This window comes from Coffea eugenioides, chromosome 8 (genome assembly GCF_003713205.1).
Source record: "Coffea eugenioides isolate CCC68of chromosome 8, Ceug_1.0, whole genome shotgun sequence".
Classification (NCBI taxonomy): domain Eukaryota; kingdom Viridiplantae; phylum Streptophyta; class Magnoliopsida; order Gentianales; family Rubiaceae; genus Coffea; species Coffea eugenioides.
Window position 1 is genome coordinate 43,377,264 of NC_040042.1, and position 14,877 is coordinate 43,392,140.

Consider the following 14,877-nt stretch of genomic DNA (forward strand, 5'->3'; position numbering starts at 1 on the left):
GGGACAAGCAAAAGATTTTACTAGTTGCAGGTCATTTGCAACATTTGAAAAGATTATAGGAAGTTTGTAATACTATAGTCAAATCTAAACACCAAATTCCATCATCTGTTAAGGGCCAAATGCCCTACGCATATTACATACTTGCATCTGTTCTGTAGTCTATGTTTCGCAATTCTATAATCCAAGGGAGAATTTGTGACCAATATTTTCAGAACTTCATGAAGAAAAAGAGAAGTTACCATTACATTCCCCTAGCAAGCTACACTAGGGCTGCCGGTTGCCAAGTATGAAAAGAACATTTGCTTAACCGAATTGAGGAGTCCCATTTGATATCTGCTGATTGGGATTTGGAACTATCGGGGAAACCATACCGGTTGCTGCAGGATTTGCATTTTGACTGGGTGGAGATATATCAGCTCCTAAAGGAGGACATGAAGGTTGTTGATGGACAAGGTTTTGTGCAGCAGAACTTGGAGGGTATAAAGCTTGAAGTCTCAGTGCTCCATACATAGCCTGGTAAGCTTCAAAGCGCTTAAACTTGGAGACGTGTTTCTTACCAGAAAGGTGACGATTGAACACCTCTGTTGTGTCACATATAACATTGCACAAGTTGCATATGAAGGGAATCACAATCTTGGGTTTTTGAGGTTTCAGCGACCCGCTTGGTGTATCCACAGTTTTTACTTGCTCCCTGCCATGACAACTTTTTCTCTTACGCTTCAAGCTGCATATTTGATGGCCAGGCTGGCTCACAAGGCAATCAGATAGTGAATGGCCAGAAGTACGAGGTAAATCTGCATTATCATTTGACCGTTGTATCTCCATCTTATCAAGTACAGTTGTTAGCAGATGTTCTTGCAGGCTTTTCCTGTTCTCATCACCCTTTGTAGTGACTTCAGGCTGCGGAGCTACCCCAGGATTTGAATCACCAAGTGGTACACTTTCCTTGCCTCTTTCAGCACCAGGTTGGTTGGCATTATTCAATAGCTGCAGTCTTTGCAACAACTTCTTGTGTCGCTTTCCATTCATGTGCTGCTTAAGTATTTCCAAACTATTACAATCAACGTTACACAGCTCACACAATGCACCTCGAGTTGGTTGCTGATTTTTAGCTGCACTCCCACTCGGTACTATAGGCGTTTGTCGTTGAATATCACCCTCTTTAACAGTACTAGCTAAAGGCTCTACACATTTTTCTTTTGATTTGACCTTCTCAGCAGCAGTAGATGGTTCTGACTGAGAGGGAGATGCACCATGTTGTTGGAGATCGGCTGATCCTCCTGTTTCCTGAGCACATCCTATCTCATGAACCAAGTCGCCTGTCCTCGACTGGTGATTACCAGTGTGACCCTGACCACAGCCATCCCTTCTACCACCACATCTATATGGAGACGAATCTCCCTGCAAGTCAATACTCAAAATAGGACACAGATATTATATGCTTATCATGCAAATAGACATGTCTCCAAACTTGAGAGAAAATGATGATTATAAAGATTCACATGAATACCAAAAAAATGAGAAAACAAAACCTTGGATACCAAAAAAAAAAGAAACTTTATGAAGAAAAACATCTGATTTATTTTTTTCCTGCATTCTGAATCCAAGAATTACTGAGTGTTAGAGACTGAGGTGTTGAAACAACTATAACCAGAGCTTTGGCCGAAGGGGTCTTTAGCTGATTCAACCTTTTGGCAGAAAGGCTTGAGTACAAGGAGTGTAGATTACTGTGGCAGGGAACTTCGTAAAGTTTATAAAGAAAAATCAAAAGCACCATATTCCAAGGATACTCTAACCATACCGAGATTACTTTATTTTTCATAAACCTCCCCACCAGACAATTAAACTTGGAAATAAATTAATTCATACATCCATTTGTACAACTAATTATCATGCTTCAGCCATCAGACCTTGATGTTCCTTCTTTACTGAAAAGAAAGTTGATGTACAGTCAGAAAAGAGAGAAAAAAATTGGAGTATCCCTGTATGCAGGTCTATCTTATATAAACTTCCTCTGAAGCTAGCATCAAGAAGGTTCTTGGGATCAACAGGTCTTGTGTTTTCTACAAGAAAAGTTAATGGCTTGGACAAGTAGATCTATCATCAGACACAAGGCTAAAGAAAATGTATTACCATCTTAATTTACTAATTTCCATCTCAAGAATAATAAATGAGTGGAACAACCTTAACTACTTCAGTTTCTCAAAGTTTTTGTGCCCCCAAGTTCTATAAACAATAGGAAACCATTCAACTCGGTTTCAATTGACTGATAAAACTATCAAGGAGCTCTTGTGCCTCACAGACTGCATCTAGATTGCTCAAATATGAAACAAGCATGGCTAAAGAAAAGATGGGAGATAAAGCAAGCCAACAAAAAATCAGTACAACAAATGTTTTCCGTAATTGTCGATAGGTCTAATGTGCATACAGTTTTTATACAATTATAGCAGCAAGTGTCCGGGTCAAAATTTATTGGAAGTTTCATTTTCTTATTACATTTTAACATTCAGTTTAGATACAGGCCAACATTTTCTTCCAGCGTCTTTTAGTAAGAGAATAGGATCATCTTTGAAAGGAAACGACGGTCACAGACACTCATAGGCATATATACATATATATATCAAATGTGATCTGAAACTACAGAAAAGAGCCTTGGTAGTTAACCTTAAGGTGTTGCATTGAAGAAAGAACACCATAAAACTAACATCTACCATTGCTTCACGAAAATAAGCACTTGATCTCAGAGGGTGGATGGCATTCAATAACACTATTACAGCTCTCCAAATGCTCTGAGATCCTTTTTTTAAAAAAAATTTTTAACCATCCACCCTCTCCCTTCTCCTAGTCCCTCCCTACCCCAAACATGGCAGTTCAACTTCATGGCTGGCTAGTGGTTAATGTTGCGAGATCTTGCACCCAACAGTCGTCATACTACCCAAGCAACTAACCCATCTTAATTGCAATGCATGTAGTCTAAAGCTCCGCACTTTGCTGAAGGTATCAGTTCTATGCAATCCCTTTAGAAACTATTACTAAACATAAACTTTTTTTTGGGTGGCAAGTAAACCGCCAATGCTTACTCATAAACAACTGAAAATTAATTAAATATTAAAAGCTCTTAAAGAAACCACCAGTGCTTACTCAAACAACTAAAAATTAACCAAATATTGCAAGCTCTTCAAGAAACACATTATAGCGCATTGGACAACGAAATCGTATCTAAAAACATGAAAGTTGAAAGCAAAAATTTCACACTCAGAGATCTAAAGTAGCAGCGCCAAACTAGAATATCACTTCAACCACTTAAACACAACCATGAAAACAATGAATTAGATTGAATTCGTGTTACTAAAAACAGCAAAAACAGACATTTCACCGCTTAAACATAAGCAACATACCGCTGCATGCATTGGTCTTGTACCGAGGCCTGGGCCCGAAACTAACCCAGGGCCTCCCATCACGGGGAACTGGGTCCCCAAAAATGCTCCTAAAGCTCCGACAATCTGTGTAATCTGCGCCAACACCACTGCTGCTGCTGCCAGATTGACACCCTGTACAGGATAATACACATTCTGCTGGTCCGGCACCTGCCTTGATTCCAATATCCCTGGCGCCACCCTAGGCGCAGCCCCATTACCACCCTGAGCCGGCTGTGATGGCGCGTCTGGCTGGGCTGATGCCCCAGGAGGGTGAATTACTGGACTCTCTGATTCCGGCTGGGAGAATTGCTGTCGCTGTAGCTGCGGAATTTGATCATATCCATTAACGAATTGGGTATTAAAAAATGATGAAGAATCTTGCATTTGCTGTGGATTTTGGTAGTGTGGATAACACGCTGGGTGATAATAGGACTGATTAATCTGACACGGGTCATGTGCTTGTTGTGTTGATGCACATTCTGGTTGAAACTGATGCTGCATTTGCTGAGAATTAGATGAAAAACTCATTGGGTTTGATTCATAGTTCATTGTTCATGGGTCTTTTGTGTTCATTTTTGTTTGGGATTTCATTAGGAGTGGGAAGTTGTTTGGACAGAACCGATAATGACTGGGGAATATCTGAGCTTTAAACCTTTAATTACATGCAATGGTCTGGAAAGTATCTGAGCTTTGAGTACTGTTGCAGGCCGTGGCTGCAGGTTGGCGCCAATGTCGTGGGAGTTTTATTGCACAAATTGCACTTAACCCCGTCAAGGAAACAATATTTTTCTTAACAGCCCCTCCAATTAAGCTTCACTAAGGACTAGAATTTCTGCAACTAGTGGATTTGAGACACAGATAAACCTCTTAAAAACATCCAAAATATCTCTAATATGGAGTCAAGTGGAGAAGAATCCAAGAATGATTTCAACTGGAATTGGAATATCTTATATTTAACCACAGCTGATTTTGTATTTCTAATCTCTTACAACATTGTAATCACTCTATTTTTTTTTTTTTTGACAAACTAAAAAATCAATAAAGCCTCAATTTTCATCCTTAGAGTACAAAAAGTAAAATTTAGGTTTTACAATTGGAGTCTTTACATTTTATCAAAGGTCACCTAGGTCAAAGCTAAGATAAGTTATTCAAAATTTATGTGATCCAATTTATAAAGACTCATACAAGTTTTAAGTTATCAATTAATCGAATCAATTTAAACATTATTTTTTGATAAATTACATATAAAAATTGATATAGTCAAATTCGACTCCACTGATTCAACTCAATACCACAAGTATTGTATGGAGTCTACAAAATCAAACCTACATTCAAATTTTACGACATTATTCATCTCCACTTGAAAAGACCACTGTCTCTCTCTCTCTCTCAAAATAGAACAAAATGTTGACTTTGGTCTTGCAAATTGTATATCCTAACTAAAAGATGAACTTGATAGAAAACAAAAAGAGATAAAAGATTAATAAATTAGAACTTTTCATTAACAGCACATAAAAAGTTTCAAAATAAGGAGAAAGGGATGGAGCCGACTTGATTGCACTTTTGAGCTCTTAGGTTTGGTTCAAGTTCAAACTCGAATTGTATATGAACTTTAAATTTATGCTCATGTTCGATTCAACTTATTATTCGATAGGCTCAAATTCAAATCCAAATCTCAAAAATTTATTTAATTCTTTTAAAATTAAACTATCACTAATACATATATAATATTTATATAATAAAATAATAAAATATAATTTTATATAAAAATATTGATAAGTATTTTAAATAAAATATTAAAAACTATTCAAGGCTTAACTAGCCAAATATGTACAAGTTTGAACTCGATTCAACACTTTAATCAAATATTAATTCACAATTGAATTCGAGTTAAAGTTTATTAACAATTGAACTCAAATCCAACTCTTAACAAATCTAGCTCTTGACGAATCAGGCCGTTTGTTAAAATTTGGTTCGTTTACAGCCTTTTTTTTTTTCTCTTTTTGTCAAAATTTCACTTTCATTACTATGTTAATCTTTACATTCGGTATAAATGGAGCAACTGCTGCATCAAAGATGTGGACTTCTATTAAGCCGCATGGGGAAATATCTTTCCCACTTGTCAACCTGTACTAAGTACTAACTTGGTAGCAAATTTGGCCAAACTCCTACTCACTTTGTCAAAATGATGCCTGTCAAAGAATGAATTTACACTTCCAAAAGGATTTTTTTTAATTGTAAAATGTCCTTATATGTTCGTTTACAGCCTTTATCGAACGGGAAAAGTTATAAATCTCGGTGAATTCGCCGGATAACGTGACACAATCGCAGACAAAAACCCGCATCAGAGAACAAAAGCAAAGCCCGCTCTTGCCTCTTTTCTCTTTCATTCGCACCTTTCCTTGACGCACCTTTCTTCTCCCCATAACATACTTAGCACAAAAGATCAGAAGGAAAAGGTACCCATAAGTTATATAAATAGCGTTTACTTCTATTAGTCTTCTATCCAAGCAGATATCTCAAGGTATTTTATTTGCCCGTAGAGGAAGAAAGAGATATATTTACCAAAGCGGATACAGGGGAAAGAGGTGAGGAATCCATGGCTGACCACTCCGATGATCTGGACCAACTTCTTGATAGTAAGCACCTCTGAGAGACAAATACGCAAACACAGGGCACTTTATTTTTTTGCCCCTTTCCTGAATTTTGTCTTTCAATTTTTCTTTTTTGGCAGATGCGTGTTTGTTTGCAAAATTGAATGAACAGTTGTTTCTCGTTGGTTTTTATTTATTTTCAGGTGCTTTAGATGATTTTCAGAGCCTCAATCTTACCTCCTCTGCTCAAAGGTTCAATCTTTATTTGCTGTATTCGTTTTTTATTGTCCATAATAGTCACATATACTGATATAGGACAATTTTTTTTAAATGGGTTAATCAGAATATCTGTTGATTTTGATTGCTTATGTAGTATGAACTAAAAAGGGTTAGTTTTTATTGGCTTCGAGAAGTGGGGATAATGAAGGGAACAAGCAAGAGAATTCTTCGATGCCAAGTGAGGTACAGGGGCTAGGCATGGGATTGCCTGATTTGAGAAGTAAGAAAAAAGGGAAGCAAAAGGTTTCAAAGGAATCCCATGTTTCTGAGGCTCTTGATAAGCTAAGAGAGCAGACAAGGGAGGCTGTTAAAGGGTTGGAATCTGTTTCAGGGCCGAAACCCATGGAAGAGAACATTGGAAATGATGCAATGATGGAAGATTGGGTTAAGCAATTTGAGGAGCTTGCTGGGTCTCAGGTATTTTTGTTGGATTTTTTTTAGTATGTTAAGTTCTTGGGCAATTGTGTCAATGTTTCATTTGGGAGCAACTTGCTTAACTTGTTTTTGTATGGAACACGTTGGAATGTTAACATGTGTCCCTAATTTGTTATTTTATCGTCTTGGATTTTCAGTTTAATTTTAAATCTCGTGGTTCTAGATTAGAAGAGTTTCTGCTACTAAGCAAGATGATGGAGATATAAAAATGAAAATTTGGAGGTAGTCTATAATTTCAAGTTCTGAGCTTCTGATATCAGAAGTGCTGGTTACCTTTTTGTGTTCCAATCAATGGCCTGTCCCAGGAAATGTTAGCTTCTGTTGTCTGCTTTAATGAACAGTTATGGTTATCTGAATATTTACATGGAGGGACATCATGATCATAAGGGGTGATATCTAGCTCATGTTCTCTGTATTCAAGAATTTAGATCGTAGATGTAGAAAACTACAAAGATTAGGCTTATAGCCATTTTTCAGTTGTTCTGGTGCTTGGTTGTTCAAAGAAATACTGGCTTGGACTAACAAACTCTGAAAGAGGAAAAGAAGCTTGATGATTTGATTAAGAGTTTATAAAGTGATTCAACTACTGTATTATCTTAACAAAATTCATGGGTATCCTCCATGGGCTGGTAGTATTCGGATTTTGTTCTTTGCAAATGATAAATTGCCTATTCCACTAACAGTACTGGAATGCTAGATGCTTTATAATGCACTAGGGCCACCAAACTTCTCTGACTGTTAACCCAGTTTGCCACAATTCCCTTTTGAGGAGTCTGATTATACACAAGTATGCATATGGCTCTGCATGTGTCTTTGTGGTTGCATATCTGGCCAAAATTGCATTGCTGGGTTGTTACTAATGGTGGATGTTAGGCTACTCGATTATGTGACTACCAAGTACTAACTGTTTAGTTGGAAGCTCCATGTTAGCAATATTGAAATTGACTAACTATGCTGTCAAAATTCAGTTACTATTTATATGTGTCTGGGAATCTGTTTTTCTTCGTTAGGAGGGAGGGATTATCCCCCTTTTTTTGTTTTTATGTGTTTTTTTTTTTCTTTTTGTGTTGGGAGAGGGGTTATAGTTAGGGAAAAGGCTTACTTTTTTAGGCTAGTGATGCATTTGGAATCCCTTGAGTGCAAGGGATGTGCTTTTATTGTAGCTTTAAGCCTACATATGCCTATGCTATATCATAGACAAAGCTTGTTCCATGTAAAACTGGTTGGCATTTTGCTGAAAGATCCTTGTACTGCTTAGTTGATATGATCTTGGCCAGCATCCTCTCACATGGGTTCTTATGCACTGCCTACTAATAATCCACTGAAAGCTGGTGTGTAACTTTGTTCTCTTCTATATCATAGGACATGGAGTCTATTGTGGAGACAATGATGCAGCAACTTTTGTCTAAAGATGTTCTTCACGAACCTATGAAAGAAATTGGTGAAAGATATCCAACTTGGTTGGAAGACAATAGAACCAAACTCAGCAGTGAAGATTATCAACGGTTCTCGCACCAGTATGAACTTATAAAAGATTTGAACGAAGTTTATGAAACTGACCCTGGTAACTTCAACAAGATTGTGGAGCTCATGCAGAAAATGCAAGAATGCGGGCAACCTCCCAACGACATTGTGCAGGAGCTCGCTCCGGAATTTGATCTATCAAACTTTGGACCATTGTAAGTGTACTGCTTGTGTTTTCAAAACTCGTAACGGGTATTGAAATTTGAAAATTAACATGATAACAACATGGTTTTTGGCGGATTAGATAAAGATTTTCCAGGGTTGGGAACGGCTTTGACTTGGGGAGAATGAGAGGGAGAGAAGTTTTTCCCGGGGTGGGGGATTCTGGGATGTGGGTTTTCACTTTTCATAGTGGCATGAGGAGTAGAAGCACACCAGGTCACTTTCTGCACTCTCATTACAGGAAGGCCAACCTTCTTTTTCTTATTCTTCTTTTTTTTTTTTTTGTCGAATTTCTTTTTCTTATTCTTCACCTATATTGTTTTTTCTTCTACATCTTGGCATAGCGAGCACTGATTGACAAATGGTTTGGCTGCTTTTGCAGATCTCCGGAGACGCCTGATGCTCAACAAAATTGTTGTATTATGTGAGATGATGTTTTCTATATTTCTCTATTTTCACGCCTTTAGATTGTCACCACAGAAGATTTTTACGGATTGTTTGTAGCGCCTTTATATCATTATAGGTTCTTTATCTCAATTATTATTTTTTCTCACGGTTAATATAAGGGGTTTTTTCTTAAAAAAAAAAAAAAAAAAGGAAAATAGTTGGGATGTTGTAATTTTGAGGTCCATGCTTCTCCTGTGGGGGAATTATGTTTGATTCATGAAAGGCCCCCAGGATCAGGAAATCAATGCAATCATGAAGATTGTTAGGATGAGACGTCAAAATTCGTTCATTTCCATTCCCATTTTCCGCTTGTTCTCAAGGAATTAAACTTTAATTAATTAGACGCATCACAAATTTTGACGATGTTATCATTTGCTCTTTATTCTGTTGCCATTGCCCGCGGAAGTTTTTAGGAAATTATATAAATACAACTTTTTCTCTAAAGTTTTATGAACCTCGTGAATACGGATGTGCATTTATTTGTTCACGTGATGCTTTCGTATCAGTGAATTAAATTTGGCCCAATTTCGTAGTCAGTCTCAGAACTTCATTTTCAATCGTGGGTTGGATTGACTACGGGCTAATCACCCTTGTGCTCACTGTACATGAATTGTCAGGTAGTGGATCCTTTGTGCTAGTGGGCTCTTACAAATTTGGCCATCTTGGGGACATGAAGACGCCTTGTTTTTTGCTGTTTTAGATTTTATAGAATCTAATTATAAAAATTGATTATGAAAGATAATCAAATGCAAATTTTTGAATAATAATAGATTTTAGTTTTTTTATCAATGAAAAATCTATAATTAGAATACAAATGCAAGTAAAAAATATTTCAAAAATTGATTATCTAAAATCAGAATCTATAATTAGTTAAAATAATCAATGGAAAATAAGCCCACTAAAAGAAATCTGCAACTTTTGTGTCAAGTTTACTACACCACTAAAAGAATGACAATGAGAAGGTAGACTATGGCAAGTACATAAATTAAATTTGTCACTGTTTTCTAATCTCGAATTGATCCTAAAAGTGATTCTTTTTTTGAAAAAAAAAAATCTCAAATTGATCCTAAAAGTGATTCGTAATTGCAATGCATATTATGGTAAGAATAGAATAAAAGAATAAATGAATTTTAGCGGGCAGTGTGGGTGATCCAAATCTCTAGGCATCATATGGTGCAATCCAGTGCCTTCCATTGACAAAACTCTTCACAAGAAATGGATGGGCCGCCTCGAAATCAAGTTCCCTGGCCCATGATACACCGCGGACCGCTGCAGCTCCAGGACCCCAACATTTGTAGACTCCAAAAAACACGGTCCTATATTATCAGGAATTTTAAGTCATATTCTCCTCATCATTGTAGAAATGTAATTAGGCAGTCAAAAACTTTTGCCTAGCAACTTTAGGTAAAATAAGAGAATCTAGTCCAAAGGTTGCCTTTGTTATTATTACAAAGTAGCTTAAAAAGATCGAAAAGGAATTTCATCTCTAACCCAACAAACAAGTTTTCTGAATTTACCTCACAAAGGAATTTTGAATCTAGAATTTTCTATTTATAATCTCTCCCCTTTTAACACCCAACCTAATAAAAAAAAGTGGCTTACTTGTTCTTGTTGCTAACATGGTCCCAATCATCCCATCCACCATGGGCAACAACATCATCAAAAAATGTATAGGAGTAAACAATCCTGGAGTACTGGCCCATAGCACGGCCCACATATATTGGTCCAGATCCCGTCACTCTACAGCGCACAAAAGCAAACCCAGTCTTCTCATCAGGCGACTTTCTACCTTGAGCGGCAATGGATCCAAATCTACTGGCTATCGAGTGTAGTTCACAGTCCTGAATATTTTCATATGGGCCAATGCTAAGCAAAGGAATACAGAAAGCCGAGAGAAATATACAAAAGTGAAAAGTCTGTGTACAAATCTATCATTACAAGGTAAGAATTTTTTTTTAATCTTAATTTTTTAAGTGAAAAGTCTTGAATTCAAAACCATCATTACAATTTTTTAAAAAAATTTTTTCTATCAACGGAAGCGTGGAACTTAAGAAGAAACGGGAAGGGGGTGGGGGGACTTCAAGTTTTTTTTTTTTTTAAAGTGTAAGCAGGAGAACTCGAATCCGATACCTCTCACTTACACTCCCTCCTCCCGTACCACCCAACCCAACCCTCCCCGAGGGACTTGAAGTTAGTTCTTCATTTGACTGCAGGTTATGAAATTTTAAATAGAGATGCATTTTTATCATATGTAGCAATCATTTCATGCATGGCATAAACTAAAGTGAACGTTTTCATCATTAGACAAGTATGAGATGAATGATTATTTGGCTAAATCTTTGGGTGAAAAGGTGGGAACAATACTAAAACCTTGCTCCCTCTCCTTTATTTAATATGCTCACTGCCTTTTTTTTTTTTGGAATTTCTTATGCAATTTTTCTAAAAGTTGAAACTGCCTTTTTGAGCAGTTTCAACTTTTGAGAAAACTTCAGGTGCAGTATAAATTCATCGTGACATGGAAGGAAGTAATAGCATAAGTCTCTTCTCAAGGTGGCAACCTAAATACTGATAATCATGAAAACAGATGAATAATACAAAGTAGCTATATAAACTTGAAGAAAGACTGGATAATGTCACATGATTTCACCTCACGCTTCCCTTGTCAAGACCTTTTTGATTGACTATATAATAAAGTTCTGCTAGCTTAGAAATTAAACAATTCAGAAAAACAGTAGTTTAGAAAAGAAAAAGTGATCAGCCTGGCTAATTAATTACATATATTTAATATTCTTTAATAGCTAAAAGAAAAAGTGATCAGCCTGTTGCTTGTGGATTGTACTACCATAGACAAGAAGACGAGACAAATGGCAACAGCTTTTGTCAATGGGCTCAATTACCCATCACCTTTTCAAACATGTACTGGTAATAGCACTCATCTTTTCTAATCGATTTAATCTACCAAAGAACGTCTTACCACTACCATGAGATCAAGAATAATTAATGAATTAAATACCATCTGCTTAAATTACCTTGTACATGGAGCGACCATTTCCAAATATGAAGTCGATTGAGCCTTCGATGTAACAGTCCTTGAAGTAATGGCGTCCGGCGTCGTCGCAGAGAGTGTCTTGTGCCCCGTAAAATCCACACCCGGAGAAGTATGCTTTGTCGCCGGATATCCGGAATGCCACTGCTTGCCATCCCTGCATCCCCGGCATTGGTGCTGGTGCTGTATTCTGACCCCCAATTTGCAGAGATTAACTTAATTCAAATCATTTTTTTTTACATTGTAATCATGTCTCGTGTTTTTGGGAAGCATGGTGTTCAACCAATTTTGGAGCCATTTTACTGCTCTTTTTTTTACCTTCTAGCTTTTGAGTGAATGAAAAGTTGCAACTTCAATAATGTACCTTGAATTAATGGACGTGATTTTTGCATGTTGACAGGATACAAGCCAAAATGGCACAACTTGAACGAGAAAAAGGAGAAACTTTCCAAGTAAGCACAGACAAAATCCTGGTTGCACATTGAAAACTTGAGGAAATTTTTAGCTTTGGTTGGGAAAAGTGCATCTTTTCTACTAGCAATTATTGCGCGGTTCCAAAAAAGTGGTTTTTTGACTAAATTGTAGAGTATTTACTGTTCAAGTTAGAAAAAGCGAAAAGGGTCATCAGCAGTAGTTGCTAGGGTTTTATATACTCAACTTAAAATTTGTGTAGTAATTTGCTATTTACTCTCTTATTCATGAAAAATGTGGCCTAAAAAATACTTTTGAAATTTAATTTCATGATTATGCTCCGACCTACTTAGTCTACTACTACTGGTAGTAAATAGAATTATTAGATTTTGTCCTCAGCTGGAGTGGAACTGAAGACGGAGGCAGCAGACAGTGACTGGTCATGAGCTAGTGTACCTTGAAGCTGATATTTCTGGCTGAAAAATAACTTGCGAAAACGGAGACAGAAGCCGTATGATAAGTACGCAGCTGCTGGCCATCTGGTCCCCGGTCACTTGCCCTATCATGCCATTCTATCACCGTTGCACCCCTTCCTGCTCCTTCAAACGTAATATACGGTTTTGATGCCGGCACCACCACCTTCTCTCTGCACCACCACCACATTGTCAATCATGGCAAAAGAGTTTCAAAATGACATATTTATAATGCTTTAGAAAACAAAATAAATAAATAAATCACGGCTTGATTTTGAGCTAGCATGCTGCATGCTAAGCCTCTAACCACGAGTATGAAATAAATGAACAACACCCCCGCGGCCACAATCGCTTGACTAGCTAATGTAGTAGAGTATAACCAACGTTTCCAAGTCATAAAATGTCGTAACAATGGTTTGAGTAACTTCAAAAGCTAACATATATATATATATATATAATTGCTCACAACTTCAGACGTACGAAAATGAATGTTGGAGAATTGAATCACAGTTGACAAAAGTTCATTCAGACTATCTATCTTTAATGACAATTTAAAACTAAACAACTAAAGTTTGTTCAAGAACCAATTAGTGCTGCATACAATGGTATTCAACGCATGCATGCCAAATGCCAAGCAGAATATTATTATTATCTTTTTTTCTAATTTAGAAGAAGAATTGAGACGAAAACCGAATTCCGAGAGGCATTAAATATATTACATGTAAAAACCAGGACTTATTCGGATAAGCACATTCTCGCGGTTGCTCTCTGGGACAGAATCAACGGCAGCTTGAACTGATCTGAAGTTTCCGAACCCTTCAAGGTCGACTGTAATGAGACGGTTGCCGGAGGGCCCTATCCATCTATGGTGGTGGTGGTGGTGGTTGCTAGAGTTAAAAGAGGGTTCCTGTGTGCTTAGTGAATTGTGCTTGTAGTAGAAGTGGTGTCTGCGGTGAAACCTGGAAGAAGCACAAGAATTTGGTACCAAGAATAATGTTACAAAGTACACGAAGAATAGAGGAAAGTGAGAGTTAAGAAAAGCCATCAAGAAAAAATCTTCAATTAATGACGTTCAGGGAAGGGAATGTTTGCGAATTAAGAAGGGAATGAGAGAAATAATTGGACCAAGGAATGTAGTTCTGATTTCTGAAAGCAGTTAAGAAGAAATAATATATAGAGAAGACGGGGGGCGTAATGGCATACGGAGGAGGGAACTATTTACTGCATATATCAAGTGTGTTTCCACATTCCAACGGTCATATTTTCTGTGCATGATTCCCTTGCATTCAGGAATTAATTGATGAATATGCTAGGGTCATAGGCTAACACCGAAGGGAACTGAACTGCGAGTGGATCGGACAAGTGCCTGTAATATTAGATGGAGGAAACCAGGTACTCAGTTGCATTTTTTTTTTTTTTTGAGGGAAAAAAAAAAGAATGTAGATAGTATTATTTGAATAATTCTGACCAATGGTTATTGATTGCTTCATTCGGTGTCGCTACAGTAGCGTCCAATGCAATGGGTCGTTTCCTGTTCTGAAACTGCTTAAATATAAACTTTTCACTCTGCACGGCTCAAGCAAACAGTACCCGTCCAATGCAATGGGTCGTTTTCTACGGCGCGCTTGAAAAAAATATGAACTACTTATGCTCCATTGATCCCTTTTACAAGACATGCTATGCTGGTGCGAGTTTTTGGATAACCACATGCAGCTTCAAACAAAGCCTCCAGCCATGTTATAGCCGAAACTACAAGTAGCAGCATTACTAATCAAGCAACATTAATTATTAAAAGAAAGAAAAAAAATTAAATTATAAGCATAATATTATATATGCTCTGAAATTTTGTGGTAGTTTGTTCTCTCTGGTGTTACGGCCAGTAATTTTGTAGCGTAAGATTGAGAAATTATCATTAACATCCGTCACTAAAAGATTGTAAGGCAAATGTTAATTAAGAGTTGTATTGTAAATAACTTGTCACTATCCTTTAAGTAATCGATGGTTGCAAGAACATATTTTGATTGATCCGTGGTGTTAATTAGAATAATATATATATATATATATAAATATTTGTATATATATACTCT

At 37.0% G+C, this 14,877-nt stretch overlaps 2 protein-coding genes across 4 annotated transcripts; one reads left to right on the forward strand and one right to left on the reverse strand.

Moving 5' to 3' along the window:
* Positions 1 to 5,727: 5,727 nt before the first annotated feature.
* Positions 5,728 to 8,966, forward strand: LOC113779778 (peroxisome biogenesis protein 19-1-like). 3 transcript variants are annotated; one of them, XM_027325493.1, is made up of 6 exons: positions 5,728 to 5,878; positions 5,963 to 6,058; positions 6,217 to 6,265; positions 6,427 to 6,709; positions 8,090 to 8,406; positions 8,796 to 8,966. In XM_027325493.1, the coding sequence occupies exons 2-6, from the start codon at positions 6,019 to 6,021 to the stop codon at positions 8,839 to 8,841; spliced, it is 735 nt and encodes a 244-aa protein (XP_027181294.1). In that variant the 5' UTR covers positions 5,728 to 5,878; positions 5,963 to 6,018; the 3' UTR covers positions 8,842 to 8,966. The 3 variants fall into 3 exon arrangements, with proteins under 3 accessions (XP_027181294.1, XP_027181293.1, XP_027181295.1); XM_027325492.1 differs by having other exon boundaries at positions 5,728 to 6,058; XM_027325494.1 differs by lacking the exons at positions 5,728 to 5,878; positions 5,963 to 6,058 and having other exon boundaries at positions 6,219 to 6,265; positions 6,387 to 6,709.
* Positions 8,967 to 9,743: 777 nt separating this feature from the next.
* LOC113781008 (probable pectinesterase 68) lies at positions 9,744 to 13,939 on the reverse strand. Its single transcript, XM_027326829.1, has 5 exons — positions 13,510 to 13,939; positions 12,774 to 12,963; positions 11,890 to 12,096; positions 10,463 to 10,701; positions 9,744 to 10,176 (listed from the first exon to the last, which is right to left on the reverse strand). The coding sequence occupies exons 1-5, from the start codon at positions 13,833 to 13,835 to the stop codon at positions 10,020 to 10,022; spliced, it is 1,119 nt and encodes a 372-aa protein (XP_027182630.1). The 5' UTR covers positions 13,836 to 13,939; the 3' UTR covers positions 9,744 to 10,019.
* Positions 13,940 to 14,877: the final 938 nt, after the last annotated feature.

Coding starts and splice junctions, on each gene's coding strand:
- LOC113779778 (XM_027325492.1), top strand. CDS start 6,019: ATGGCTGACCACTCCGATGATCTGGACCAACTTCTTGATA. Junction 6,266..6,426: donor CTTACCTCCTCTGCTCAAAG/GTTCAATCTTTA, acceptor GGCTTCGAGAAG/TGGGGATAATGAAGGGAACA. Junction 8,407..8,795: donor CTATCAAACTTTGGACCATT/GTAAGTGTACTG, acceptor CTGCTTTTGCAG/ATCTCCGGAGACGCCTGATG.
- LOC113781008 (XM_027326829.1), bottom strand. CDS start 13,835: ATGGCTTTTCTTAACTCTCACTTTCCTCTATTCTTCGTGTACTTTGTA. Junction 12,964..13,509: donor ATAAGTCCTGGTTTTTACAT/GTAATATATTTA, acceptor GTGGTGGTGCAG/AGAGAAGGTGGTGGTGCCGG. Junction 10,702..11,889: donor ATGGTCGCTCCATGTACAAG/GTAATTTAAGCA, acceptor GAAAATATTCAG/GACTGTGAACTACACTCGAT.